At 37.2% G+C, this 15,889-nt stretch overlaps 1 protein-coding gene across 1 annotated transcript; it reads right to left on the reverse strand.

Moving 5' to 3' along the window:
• Nucleotides 1–14: 14 nt before the first annotated feature.
• Nucleotides 15–9,562, reverse strand: LOC145781987 (protein PBDC1-like). Its single transcript, XM_082593709.1, has 5 exons — nt 9,351–9,562; nt 7,792–7,851; nt 3,044–3,184; nt 2,811–2,919; nt 15–1,515 (listed from the first exon to the last, which is right to left on the reverse strand). Exons 1-5 carry the CDS (start codon nt 9,381–9,383, stop codon nt 1,382–1,384), a joined length of 477 nt encoding a protein of 158 aa, XP_082449835.1. The 5' UTR covers nt 9,384–9,562; the 3' UTR covers nt 15–1,381.
• Nucleotides 9,563–15,889: the final 6,327 nt, after the last annotated feature.

A 15,889-nucleotide genomic window follows, 5' to 3' on the forward strand; every position in this document is an offset into this window, starting at 1 on the left:
AGTGGTTTGGCTCAATTAGTAGTTTATTTCAACAAAACTTAACAACTGCTTTGTTGCGTCATAAAAACCAAATTTGTGAATAATTAAAATAAAGTGGACATTATCACACCCAATCAATTTTATTAAATAGAGCTTTAGCCACATGCTAACACATCAACTCAGACCAGAAGTTGGATTACAAGAGATGCCCGACGCTTGCGCAGAACAATGAGATTTAACGCTTTAGTTTTGAAGTAGTTCGTCAAAACTTACGCAACACGTGCTTTTCCATCAGCTTACTGCACCACAGTACTGTGGAGTGCATTTATTTTGACAGTTTCCACATACGTAGCCTATCTCCCGTTATTGAAAAGCTTACATTGCAGTTGCTAGCCCACTCTTATTCTTTATGCACAGATTTGACAAGTATATTTGGGCGTCAGGCGGAATCCATTAATTGGTTATTGCAAAGGTGGGAAAAACATTTAGTTCTGTCGGACCAAGCACACCCAGCCACAACCGCGTTTTATACATTGATACATATGCCTTGACCGTTGAACTTAACTGTGATGATATCGTGGTATAATCAACGCAGATTTTGTGACCTTTCCACCGACCACAAAGCTTCGACGTTTGGACCGCATTTTCTCCGCGGTTTGCACACATTTGAGTTGCCGTACTGCAACATGGACGAAATCATGAAAAAGCTTAGTTCGAGTTAAAACAAATCCCCGTTAGGTTTTAAACTGGCGTTGCCCTGTCTACGCTTCATTTTAAACTAGAGTGACAAGGCGATGTAAAAGACCATCTCCGTCAAGCAAAAGATCTCCGCTTATCGCTTGAAACAAAACCCGAAATTGCGTGCAAGGGAAGCTGTGCATACACCAAGTTTGAAGCATTTATACAAGTCAACAGAGTTTCTACCTTTTTGCATTAATTATTCGTCGCTTCACCTCACTTCGTCACGTTTTTCTAAACCCTTTGAGGTGAAGAAATAAGCAAATTCCACGCATGAAAGCGAAGAAAGCCTCGGCCAAACTAAAAATGATACCTTTTGAAGGAATAAATAATTTATCAATCCTTGTAACTTCTGTACTGTGGTGTCCGTAGCGCATACTGAGACCATAAAACGGTGCAATAAAAGACTAGCAAACAAAACAAAATGTCCACATGTTTTGCAGCAGATAAGATTTGGTATGTCGTCAACTTGTTCTGAGCAGATAATTAAAAATGTACAGTTGCAAATGTAATCATTTTGACTGTTAAAACAACCACAACGTTCGCTAAGATCCTCTACGATTTCCTTCAACCTCTTGAAAACTAACGGGGTTAAACCTGAACTCGATGCCAAAAACTTGCTTTGCATCCATAAAAAAGGTTGAATACACAAATTAGGAATCGGTTACGTATCAATTGTATCGTTGCTGATTGCTTTATGTCCAAGTTTTCTTTTAGATAAATACTGGTTGTATAATTTTTTGCTCAATCCTTCTCTGTTCCTTGCAATTTCGATAGCCAGGAACTGAATTCGAGTTGCTGAAATAAAAAAATGCAAGACTTTATGTTTAAAAATTAGTGGCACGAAGTTGCTCGAGCATTAAAAATTAAGCAGAATACTTAAGAGATACATGTAAGGTGCAAAGTGCAAACACTAAAAGATATAAACGGCAAGCAAATGGATTTGATAGTTTGTAATTTCTTCTTGAAGACAGTTATTAAGTGGAATTTTTAACTTTGAAAAAACTATGTTTTTCACAATGATACGCATCATAATAAAAGTGGTATAACTGCATATAGACATTGAACAAGATGCAATATCCTAGTGCTACATAACGCTGAAAAGCAGAGTTACACGTCTGAAAGAAGTGAAACAAATGTTTTAACAATTTCGGTAGATGGTCCTTCTGTGAGGTAAGCATGGTAGTTCACAAGTAGCCCGCTTTTTAACAGGACTGGAAACTGTCTGGAAGCCATGTTTCGCACGTCATAAGATAAGCTATCGAGCAAAACCACAAGGTGAACAAAAAGTCCTTGGACTATTTTCGTATTATGATTAAACAGATTGAATGTCATTTATATGCCTTTTAATATGCTAAATATCTTGCTAAACTCTCTAAATTTTAGGTCTAATTGTAGGCATTAATTGCAAGGACTACCTAAAATGAGCCAAAGAAGCCATCATTCAGCTCCATCGCGCGAGGAAAACCAACTCTGAGATCATAAAGGCCTTAAAAGTTGTCAAATCCACCGTCTACCATATTGTAAATAGATGTAAAGAACTTGGTACATCTGAAGATCGTCCTAGGAGTGGAAGACCTCGTAATGCTCGAAGAAAGTGGTTAAGACTGTCTGAGAGGGTGAGGAGAAACTCAAACCTATCCATCCGTCAAATGGCCAAAGACACGAATGTGAGCAACACTTCAATAGGAACCATTGTGGAAAAGGATCTTGCTCCTAATCGCCTGATTTGAATTGTGAGTGGTCGTTATTGAGGACACAGGCCTGTGACGTTGCTCACCCAAGTGGTAATGCTCTGAAGCGATTACTGTTGCGGAAATAGGTCAAATACCCCTACGTGCCTCAGTCAAAAACTTCCGACAAAGAATTCAGAGAGTTATCCAAGTGAAGGGCAGCCACATTGAAACTAAATAAAGAAATTTATGCCTAGTACTGTAAGCTCTCATTGTGATACCTTTTTAATAAAATTTTATTTATTTTCTATTAATAAATCGTTTATTAAGTTGGTCCAAGGACTTTCTGTTCACCCTGTGATCCTGTATTCCAATCTAGGACGGTTTCTAATTCATCTATTCTAAGCAACAAATAATCACCAAACATTGTGTTTTCATCAGAGTAAGGAAGAAAGGGATTGATTCTTAAAAGCGTTCCAAAATTAAAATCGCGCAAGTCTTCAAACTTGTTGCAAAATTCTCGCCATTTCTGAAAAAAAAAGCTTTGAAAAGCTTGTCAAAAATGTTATGAACTGTTAAAAAACGTACAAAACAGAATGTGGAAGGTTGTGCTAGTGCACTGTGCAGATGTAAATAATGTGAAATTAACTTACTTTCTTAGCTGGTTCGGTTTTCATTTCATCTTCTGATATGTGTTCTATGTTGAAGTCTGGAAAATTTGTTCGAAATTCCTGATAAATCTCATCGTCATGTGTTGAAAGTTTTAGGCAACTGGGATCGACAGTGGTGATAACCTATAAAATTATGTAAATTATAACAATTTCCAGCAAGATACGTAAAATTAGAGAGATACCAACAGAGGCAAACCAAGCAGGATTGGGCCAACACAACCCGACAGCAAAAGTAACTTTATTCGCTGTATATGTACGTCGTACGAGTACAAGGTTGGGTTAAGTCAGGAGTCTCAAACTCAAATTGCTCTGAGGGCCAAATGAATACTTATAATTATAAATATACCTGAGGGCCGCAAAACACAATAAGAAGCATTAACAAAATCACACAATGCAAACACAATCAAAGAGGCAGTAAGAACACACCAAGAATGTAAGATGGTAATACCCCAAGCAAAAATAGTAGTAGCCTAAGAACAACTTTAGAGAGAAAAAACACCGAGAGCAAAAAAAAAAAGCAAATGCACCGACTTGGACCGGCAGAGGAAAAATCTTGCTACCGACATTCAAAAAGCACAGGAAAATTCAAATTCTTAAACCGACTGAGAAAATTGCAATATCCGCACAACAAGTAATGTTATTGTGATGTATCAACATTTTCGGATGCAATAAAATAGGATGACAGACTCAGTGCTATAAAAGTCTCAGAATGCATTGCGAGCCGCACCAAAACGTTGTCTCGAGCCACATGCGACACGCATGTTTGTTACCGTCGGATTAAGGCAATTAAGGCATGGTGTTGCAACAAACATTTCAAAGACCTATGTCAACTGATCCGTCTCCCATTGTTTTATAAGATTATTAATAGCGAGACGCCTGACATTCAGGTACTGTAGTACATTCCTGTAGCTTGTCAAACAGTTGAAATTGTGACTAGGATTTCATTTCAGACATGAGTTCATAGAGGTGAGATATAAAAAATAAATATTGTTACCTGTTTAAGTTTGCTTTGGTAAGTGTAGTAGTAGTAGTAGTCCAGTTTTAATCCGGTGATGTCCCCGTTACCGAGGGTGGCCGGATTCACCTCCAAATGCCGCAACCGCCTTCACACCCTGCCTCCACATCAATCTGTCTAACGTGTCCTCTCTTGTTAAGCCCACCTTGCTGCTTTCTTCCTCAACTTGCCTTTTCCACGTTTTCTTGAGTTTTCCTTGTTTTCTACGACCCTCCACTCGCAACTCCAGCGCTCTTCTCAAAACATCATCTTCATCCCTTCTCAAAACATGCCCATACCACCTTACTCCATTCGCTTTCGTCAACTTATCAACATTTTCATTCAACCCAAGCAAGTTCATAAGCTCTTCAGTATTCCTTTTGTCCATCAGCTTCACACCACACATTGCTCTCACCATCGCTCTCTCAGTTCTTCTTAAAATCGCCAATTCGTTTTCCCGTAAGCACCATGTCTCACTTCCGTACAGCATTGCAGATCTCACACCACAACTAGTATAAATTCTTCCTCTCATTTTCAACGCAAATCTTCTACCACATAACAACTGCGTAGTCGAGTGGTGAGAACGTCTGCGCGACGTTCGAAAGGACGTGGGTTTGACACCGCCCCAGAGCACGCGGCTGTGTCTCGGCGAAAGACACTTAAAGGCAAGCCAAAATAAAGAGAGCAGCTAACTCGAAGACTATATGTCACTTCGCTGCTTCCTGTCGTCTGTTGTATCGCATCTGTGATCGCAGTGTACTGTATGTTATCGCAATGGGCGCAAATAAAAGCATGATTATGATTAACTCTCGACACTCTCTGAATTTCACCCAACCAAACCTTACTCTTGCAGTCGCTGCCGCTTCACAACCACCACTTGCATTCAATCTATCTCCTAGATAGCAAAAGGCATTCACGGATTCAACTTCGTCATTCAGCTTTTTAACAGGACCAACCATTCCTTCTTCAATCTTCCTGCATCTTTCACATTCAAAACCATCTCCGGATCTGCATGTCACTCTCTTCATCTTTGCACATCTCCCATGCACCCACTTCCTGCATTTTGTACACTTAACAGAATTTGCCATCACTCTTTTTCCACATACACCATGTGGTTCAATTTTGCTCATTGTGATTTCCCCTTCCGTTCCACTTATTACGACCTTTGTATTTTTGATGTTCACACGCATACCTTTACATTGAAGCGACTCCTTCCACATCTCAAATTTCTCTCTCAGGTCTTCCATTGTGTCACTCAACAAAACCAAATCATCCGCGTATAGTATAAGAGTTAAAGATTTAACTTTGTACCAGAACTGCAAGCTATATCTCTGAACAGCACAATCTTAGCAACTGACACAAGAAACAACCAAGTCTCGTGTCATTCAAGTTAATACCGTACTGCCTTAACACTATCACAGCAATCATGTAAAAAGTTATTACAGTCTTGATGCATACAGACCGAGTCATTAGAGTTAGTCATTTCAACTGTATCACAACGATTTGCTCAATAATCTAACACATTTTACTTGACTTTGTAGTGGCATGTTGCAAACAATGAGAAGGTTGCGTGACTGCGTGTTCATATCATCTCGGAGTCACCAAAAATATGTAGTAGCTGCACGCTGCTTGTAAGCATGCCCGCTCACAAACCTCACATGCAGTGGTCGAAGGGACAACAACACTTCTGGGCATGATGATGGCGAGAAGTGATTAGGACATGATGGTCTTCGCTATTGATTCATTCCAACATAATAAGCTTGACGTTAAATGACAACATCCAAGCAACAAGAACATCAAATGAAAAATACCAGAAGAACGGACAGTCCCACCAACAAAAATTAACATAACGCTCTGTCGTCCTACATTGCCAACTTAAACTCAAAAATTAGGAGTTCTTCTTGAATGAGTGAGAATGAGATTGAGTCAGAAATCATGGCTGTGTTCACTTAAAAAGAACCTAAGTAGTCTTGATTAGAAAAATGCCACTGTAAGCATTGCCATCGCTGTACACAACGACAAATCTAAGTGTATATGAAACACTAGCCAGAATGTGATTAAGCATTCCTTCAAAAATTCAGTGCTTACAATCCCTTAGATTTCTAAGCAAGATGGGGGATTGCGCTAAAAGCCAGCAAATTTGTACAAATTAAGTGGATTCAAGGATTTTGAGGCGACGCCAGTGAAGTGCGTGACATCAAACGAAGCTCTTGGGCACTACAACTCGATTGCATCGTAAGATTAACAAAGCTTCTTTTGCAGCTATATATATCATGTTACCTTTAGTCACAAAGCTTGATGCTTTGACTTAAGATACCATAGGCGCCGACTTTTCAAAAAACCTTGGGGGGCGAGAAAGGTGATGACGTCATAACCGTAACGCTATTTTACTCAATTAAAATAGTCTTTGATTAAGCTTAGTGTCTTGTTTATATTGACAAATAGGTCACAAACCGAATTCATTAGAACCGCTGTTTGAAACGATTAGTTTTACGCATGCAGACGCAGTACGCCTAGTCGTAAAAATTTTGATATTGTTAGCTCATAATTGGAACAGTTGGAAAACAAGACGATTCGTTTCCGTTTCGTGCGAGTGAGTAACAACGATCAAGACAGTGAAGTTATCGAAATAAAACGCAAAAAATCATATTCTCAAGCAGAGTGAAAACCCGCTATCAGTTATATTAACCTCGTTTCGCTAATTACTTACTTTCAAAGCGTTGACAACGGCGAAGTGTTTCCTCTTCTGTTTTTTATCGAAAGTCTTTGTAGTCTTTTATTGAATACAGTAGGCTATATACTCGAGTACAGGTCGAGATGTTCGCAAGTGATTTTCACCTCAAAAAGGCAGTTCAACTAACACGTGGACATGCTGTTGTCTCCAGCTCGGCAGTTTTCAAAATGAACGCACTAAAAATCATTGTCGACGTAGATTACGGAGTGTGAAATCGCGTCGGCCTAAGTAAAAGTTTTGAATACGTTTATTTGCAGTGATTCAAACTTAATTTTCAAATTCAATGATTTCTTGTCAATTCTAAACTTTATGCACTTGTTGAGCAATATGCAAAGCTCACGAGACAAAACAGAAAGAGCTGTTTCAAGAGATCATTTTTTTATTTTTGCGTGTAGGATATAATCGTTCTTATTATTACGTAACATTCCATGATCGTTAAAGTCGATGTCAAACCTGAGCGGCCGCATAAAACAATGATGTCAGGTTAGCTAGGTGGTAATAGCGGTAAGAGACGTCGTTAATGCAGGCAATATCTGCGACCAAGACCATTAAACACCTTTTCTTTTATCGGTTTTCGATTTAATTCTCACACATTGCGAAGAAAACAATGCGTTCTGTTGAATCATAATTGTCTCACAGCGGGAAAACCTCGTTGAAAATAGCGCATCTAATTTAGCTGGTTTACTGTCCAGCAGCGTAAGTTACTTTACCATCTACTTTGAAATTTCCATATCGTATGAGAAAGCCATGCGATCAGCTGCTGTTTTGCAGGCAAGAGCAACGTAGGCTTTTCTTGCTTTCGGCATTCTTTAAGTCCGTTTAAATTATCTAAATTTCTTTCGCAAACTTTTTATCTTTAAAACACCACTTGGAATCACCATTTTTGTTGCCCCTCAACCATAAATTTACGGGGGGCGCCGCCCCCCGGAAGTCGGCGCGTATGTAAGATACCATAAACACATCTTATAACTAGCCTACAGAAAAAATAATAAATCTACTTACATTAAAATGAATTTCGGCTTGTTCATACGCTTTGTATGCCCATGCAATCTCCACATTTTCCTGCAATTACGAATGACTGATGATTAAAATAAGATTGCATCAATAATCCAGTATTAGTAGTGTCACTGCTTTGCTTGCAGATGACCATATTAGCTTGTGCTAATTTTTACTCATAAAAGCACGTAATCAAAACAGTCTTTTTGCTATCATCAGTACAGTAATCATTTTTTGCAATCACAATCAGTATAACCTACTAATAAAAAAAACGTACAATTTAGTAATATTTCTAACACTATGCACATGGTTAAAGTAGTCGCTATAGTACTTTTTCAACAAAATCTTTTTATGAATAGAGTTTTTTGATTGATTGATTGAATCTTTATCCTCGGACTGGGAAAGCTTCTTGCAGAGCTTAATCCTGGCAGTTTCGCATACTTGTAGAGGCTTTGAATCACTGACGTAGGCCTGGTCACCGAGATTGACAGAGTGAAGTTTCCGATTGTTGAAGTCTTGTATACACTATTTATATAGTGTATACACAAGCAACATGGATATGATCAATAACTCATTTTGTTTTTCAACTTCTTGTTTTGTTGAGCATTTTAGAAATAAAATAAAAAAGTTTAATCTACTTTGCTACTTAGATAACCGTAATATTTTGTTATAAACTTTAATATTACATCTTGTTGCATGTACGCATTGTGTGTATAAGTATATTGGATACTATCTGTAAAATAAGAATTGTGTTCTCTTCTATATGATGTAGCTCAGATTGTTTTTAATGGTGTTTGCTTTATTGTATCACTGTGTCTTGCCAGAGTTATATCTGCTTTAACTGTTATACCGGTACCTTGAATGGTATTCCATACCATTTTCTTCATTGTATTATTAGACAACTGCAATGTATCTTGTAGTGTTTGCTCTCTGTTTCTTAATGTATAGCCTATATATTATATACCTTAGTTAGTGGACTAATTTGTAAGTTTATTGTATGCTATAATTATTTAACTATGTCATAACAGGTGAAAAAACACTACCCCTGGTATGTGTTGACAACACTAGGCCGGATGCAGCCTATTCCGCCCCTGAACACTTTGTCCTTTGAAAAGATCGAGAAAGAATAGAACAAAGCCGATGTCCCTGATCGGAGTTTTCGCAAACATTTTAAAATTTCCTCTGGAATTTTTATGGGCTACAACAAAATAAGTGTGACTAACCCAAACCCTAACCCCAATTTTAATTTGATAACCCTAACCCGAAAGTGAGGTTCGGTTTAACAACTATTTCAGCAACTTTGGCACTTCTGTATTTTTTTCTAGATCTTTTCTAAGGAAATATTTTGAAATGTTTGCGGCAATTCCGATCAGTGACTTTGGCTCTGTTGTATTTTTTTCTCGATCTTTTGAAGGGACGAGAACAGGGGACGAAGTGTTTAGGGTACGGAACAGGTGGAACCCCGCAAGGCCAATTATCATTACGGTATATTTTGTTAAACATTATAAGGTTAATGGTATCATATTAAAAGCCCTTGTTTTAGCAAAAACAACAATTTAACTTACGCTGTTACTATAGTTTGTAGCGTTTTCATCCATTTCCAAGTTTTTTAAAAGATTAGTTATGGAATAGGTACTGTATATGCTTAGCAAAATATATGCATATGGTAATCAAGTTGAAATAGACCGAGGAGACTGTATATATTGTACAGATACTATTGTGCGCAATGCACACTTGCTGATAATAAAAAAATATTTGAAGTTAAAATATATCACAAGGCATAAACACTTTGGTCAGCGTTTTTCAGGACAACAAAGACTGACTTTTCATGTACTTTTACCAAAACCTTACGTAGCCTGAAAAGGGATACACTGGTTAACAGCGTTACCTATCAGTGAATTTTTTGCAAGAGAGCTTTAAAACATCAAGCAAGCAACGGATGATAACTAATTCTAATGTGTTTTCTGAAGAAAATATACAAGAATTAATGCCAAGTTCGCCTTCCTAACTGCCTATTTTAAGAGTAAACTAGGACAGTGCAATGTTTCCAAAGCCGATCTGGCAGCAAGCATGATTGCATTTGCATGATTGTATGAAGCACGGCGAGCTATAATAGAGGCCAGCGCATCGTGCACGCACGAGATCTGACTGACGGCCGATATGCTTTATGTAAAAAAACACGATTTTGTCACTTTCCTGGAACGTTATTAATAGTTAGGTGATGTTTCGTCAAAATTTATTAATTATTGTAATTAATATACAAACAATATCACATGGATATAACTTGATCATCATATGTTTTACTGTATTACAAATAGCATTTAGTAATAACAGCAGTTTTAGTAGTTTAGGTAAGCAAATGACAGTGGAATCGCTGCATAATGTTGATAGACCACAATTTCTACGAATCAGTTTTCTGCATTTCTCCTATTGACTTTAAACAGTATTATACTTACTGTAATTCAAAATATTCAAGTAGCCTACTGGATGCATAAAATATAAAACCATTAACAGTTTAAAAGCACAGAAAAACTTAAACATGGTAGAAATAAAGTACTGAGCATCATACATATCTGCAACTAATTTCCATGCAACATTAATAGCAATTTAAACAAAATCGTGCTGATCAATAGTTTTCAATTGAATCATGCCTTCACAGTACAATGCAGGTGAGCCGGACGTTGCTCAAACTATATCGTTCGTTAGATCGCGCTGCAAAAGATCTTATGTGTTGGCCTTCTAGACAGATATTACATCCAACTCTCCTATACAATCAGAAAATACAGTGAGATTAGAGCAGTAGAAACTAGTAAACAAAAATACGCCTGCTGGTAATTTTATCCAAAAATAGTTTTGAGTTTAGACAATAGACATATACACAAAACAATAAGCATGTAAGCAGTTCTGGCCACATCAAAATGAGTCAGTGTTCACCCTCTGAATCTGATATTGTATGGTTATCTCTGAGTCATCAGTTGATGGAGGGAGAGGCACCTGGTGTTGGTTGATCAGGATCAGCGTTGGTCTCTGTAGTTCATACCATTGATAGTGCGATGTTCTTCTGCCATATAGTCACTTATAAATGGTGAAATTCTGTTTTCATATTCATCTGACAGACAGAGCTATACTTCAAAACTTTAAGCTCAACTCTTCAAATATCAACAGTCAATAAATTAATCAATGAAGCCAGTCTGCCTAGCCCTAGAGCGACTGCCTAAAATGCAAAAACAATAAGGTTAAACAAAATATAAAGCTGTAATTTTACAAAATGAACGAGTAGAAGAGAAAGTCAAATGAGTCACAATTATATTGTGATTTACTACAATAGAACTATAGAAGTGGTTAATTGCAGATGGTGAATGATTACTACTGATAAATGCAGCCATATAACGAAGTAGAAAATACTTACTAAATAAATACAGTAGAAATGTTGTTTAAAAACATTAAAAGTTGCATGGAAAGTAAAAGCTTACCTGGAAAAATATACAAATAAACTACCAGGCATTTTTATAACATCAGATCAGCTAAATAAAGATTCAAAGAAAGATTATGCCTTTAGCTATCAGCAATCAGCATGTATAGACTATATTCTACGAAAGTTTTAGCACTTTCAATGCACTTTCTTTTGAGCATCTGGGAGACTGCAACAGGGCATAGTTCTTTAAAAATACATTAGCCAATGTGCGACAATGAGACAATGTCATGAAAAAGCAATGTCGTTCAGATATGGATAGAAAGTTACAGGAAATAAATTTTCGACACATTTCGCCAACAACACTTGTAAAAAAGATGTAACAAAATACACACCACTGTACAACACTATCCTTAGGACGTGTCAGACCACCTCGATTTAATTTATCAACATATGAACCAAATCTTTCATAATAGAAGTATGTGTCTTCTGCAATAGCACATCCATTCTTCAACTCAACATACCCAGCAATATAAACCATTGCAATTAAAACCTCTTCTGAAACTTTCCCTTCCAAAGCACATAAGCTATCCAAAATTTCAAGCTCACTTTCTACAAGATCACGATTACAAGCGGCACAAGCATGACCTTCGGCAACATCAAACTTTAAATCTAATTGCAGTGAGAGCTTCGCATGTTGAATTCTTACCTTTTCCAAAACTGACTGAGCAGTAATGAAATAGGTACCTCCAGACCCTTGTCGAAGTTTACTGAAGCACTTTTCTAATGGGTCTGTTGTAAACCAGCCAAAGATTACAAAATCATTTCCACATGAAAGTAAATAATTTGCTAGATCTACAAAACCATGGCATATATGGTACAAGAAGTTGGCAGTATCTGCCGTTAACTGACGAATTCTGACTGAGCCAGTTTTCTTCATTTTTTCTGCCATGCTTGCAACATCTAGCAAAAACTGTAGCCTTGGGTCATCGGGTGACCGAATCACTGCCCTAGTTGGATCGTTAAATCTCACATCAGTACCAAGTCTTCTGACATTAAGAATCTTCCATAATTTAATGAAAATTTTGATAAAATTTGCTGTACCTGCAACAGGAAGATGTTTCAGTTTCGGATGAGTTTGTAAAGCGGCGACAGTTTCATCACAAAACACCTTCAGACAGGTTGACACCTTTTGCCTCTCAATTGGTTTTGGAGAAACAGCCACATTTGTTAACTTCGAAAGCTTCAGTAGATGATTTGTTTCCATTTCATGTAACTGCTTTAGATCACTCCACTTTGCAACCTGTCGCTTACCATCAAATTCAAATTCCAGCTCGCCACACTTTTCAGTGAGCCAGTTATTTCGAATACATTTCATAACATGAACATAATCATACAGCAAAAATGTTCCTTCATCTTTGAGCCATGGTTTCCCCTTAACCGTGTTAAGTTTCCTAAAACATTTTTGGTTGGTTTGATGCCCATCTGCAATAATTGCTAAAATGTTTCCACCAGACTGATTGATACATTGCAAAATAGGTTCACTTTGACTGATTAAAAAATCTGATGTCAAATTACTCACTGGTAGAACTTTTGTCAGGAACTCCGGACCACCAAACAAGCACTTTACCATCATCCCCAAAACAGTTTTTGCTAAGCATTCTGGATGATCTGCAGCTTTGCCTAATAGTGTGCCACCATGGTATGTGATCATAGATTTAATATATACTTCATCCCACAACAAAACACAGTTACGTTGACGCGCAGGTAAACCATCTAAAACATTTTTTAAGAAAGCCAAATCAGTTATGTTATCCACTTTCGAAGTAATACGTTTCAGTGTACTAACACTCGGGAGCTTGTAATCTTCACGAAATCGGTTGTATAATGATCTTGACAATGCGAAATATTCAAATGCTCTAGTGACTGAATCTGGTGAATAAATAGCTTCCCCAACTTTCTCTTTTCCCATGGCACTCAGTTGCTCAAAAATGATTTGGGTTTTGTGGTTTTGCTCTTTATGTTTTAAAAATCGAATAATTTCATGAAGAGTAGACCAACGATTGCAAGAAGTGACTCTGTTTGCTGAAAGTGTGTTAACTGTACATGAGGATCCACAGTGAAATGATTCATAGGTTAAATCACTTTTTATTTTGATTATGAAATGTGGTACACCTTGCGTCATTTTTTTTGACTGAATAATTTTACTTTCATCATCACTGTACACAAATAATTCTGAATCATGTAACTTCTTCTCAACCTCATTCAATGTAAGCATATCAGCTTTTCAAACTCTGCGATCTCATCTGGCAAAACACTTCGAACACAGACAGAAGATTGTATTGTTTTTCTGCATTTGGGAGGAGGTGAGGACAAACAGCTTCTTGGAATATTGGGAAAGACACTTGGGGGTTCACTGGGGCGCAGTTTTCCACGACAAGCAACCATCTTGCAATCATCTGGCCAATGTTTGCGACAAATCGTAGTGTGTTTCGTTACTACTAAATTTGAACGCGGTATCATGGCTATCCATTTCTTTCTGTCTTCCTCATCTTGTGGTAACTTATATATGGACACAACAATCCCAGTAGACTTATAATTTGAATTGCAGTTTGGTACGCAACACTTTAAAGGCATTTTTTAAAACAGAGGAATTATCTTTCATGCAAATTAATCAGATTAGTAAATCTAAATAATATCAAACCATGCATGTTAACTACTTTCTACTGACATGCAGATCATGAATTCTCACGATGTATGTATTGCAAAAATCAAAACATCTTGAGAAATAAATGAAAGCATAACAAATAAAGATCCCCCATCATGCATGTATTAAATGAAGATGCTACAAAACTAAACAGTTGTTGAAACTGGGCAGTCAATCTATTAAAAATTGTTGTACTACCAGTATAGCCTATTGAAAGTTACTATTTAAGTTAGTTAAGATTTGTTAGAACTCTATACAGTAAGTACGGTAATCCACACAAATTAATAACATTACATTCTACAAAGATTAGCTTTGGTACTGGTATTTAAGAAAATAAATGTAATATCAGTGAAATACTTTTTTGTGAATATTGATATGTTATCTATAAGAAAATGGTGAGTGGACAGAAGACATGTATTGTTGCTGGCAAGCAAAAAAATACGGTACATGAAGATTTGTAATATAAAGTACAGGTAAACATTTAGTATCAACATTCAAAATTGACTGAAGCTGTTAAACTAACTTACCAGTAGTGAGTAACATTGCATACAACTGAACATATAAATGGAGATTTATTAAATAGGCCTACCGTACTCTATTTGCTAACTTTAATAAACCTGGAAGAAATACAATTTTCTGCCTACTTTACCCACAACATGCTACAAGGAAACTGGGCAGAAACTTATTATTAAAGAAAACATAGATTGGTAATGGCAGTTTGTTGTGAATTTTCTGTGTAACCAATGACTTCATGAACAGATAAAAGCTCCTTGAAACAAAAACATTGTAGCTCATACCTAATTTTGTTAAACTAAGCTGCATAACTGTAACTGCTTCAGCTTTTCATAAAGTTTGTAACTAAACTTCTACTTTCTGGCAAAGATGCATAGTTAGTGAACAAGTTAAGGAAATAAGTTCAGTAAAACTAGAACCTTAGCATAAAGTATAGACTATAGATGAAGCATCTTCCTCACAACTGATTAAGTTAAGAATAGGCCGTCAGTCACGTTTGAAGTACGCGCGATGACCTGGCCTCTACTAGAGGGCGCCATGGTATGAAGCATTGAAGCTACTCAAGCATGACTTTGGTATTCAGAGTTGCCACTTGCCAGATAATAAAAAAAACAACAATTTTAGCCGACGCAGGATTTTCTTCAGGAAAGGGGTCGTTTCATATCATCGATCACTGTTTTTTTCACTTTTACAACTATCTTTTTTTTTAAGAGAAATTTTACACAGTATTCAACCTGAACTTCAAACTAAAAACTGCAATAGCTTCCAGTTACCATCCGACCTGTTACCTGGGTGCAGAGATGTACGTATACGCCGCAAATTCTACGCCGCATACTTGCGGCGTAGACTTTCTGTTTGCGCTAACGCTTGCGGCCACATTTTTTTGGATAGTTTGCGCTTGAGGCTACGCCGTAAAGTTTTTGCGTTTTTTAGCGCATAGCGTCAACGCATACTTTTTAATGTCTTTTTTTTGCTACAACACGCAAATACCTTCCAGCGCTGCAGTTGAAAGAATTTTTTCAATGGGCAAAGACATATTGAAACCAAAACACAGCAAAATGTCAGATGAACACTTTCAGATGCTTGTGTTTCTTCGTGGAAGTTCAAAATAAAACTTGTTTGTTTCGAGTGGTTTATACCGTGTGACAGTGGCGTAGCCAAGGGGGGGGGGGGGTGTTGGGGGTTACAACCCCCTCTTTGGCACGCGTGTGACGTCACGATATTGAGAATGATGTTTTCAGTCAAAAAAAAATTGCTTAATTTTGAACAAAATTGCATTAAAAGAGCGAGTTTTGCCAATACCAAACATTTAAACATCTCAGCCAGGAATTAAGCAACAAGAAAACATAGAGATTTAGCTTTATTTCCGAAAAATGCCGAAGAAAACATGATCTTATCCTTTTGCTATGCCACCGGACAGCACTATTTTACAAGAATATTCATACCCACATTTTTGTTGAAAATGCTCTCAG

This window comes from Aplidium turbinatum, chromosome 13 (assembly GCF_918807975.1).
Source record: "Aplidium turbinatum chromosome 13, kaAplTurb1.1, whole genome shotgun sequence".
NCBI classification, from domain to species: Eukaryota; Metazoa; Chordata; class Ascidiacea; order Aplousobranchia; family Polyclinidae; genus Aplidium; species Aplidium turbinatum.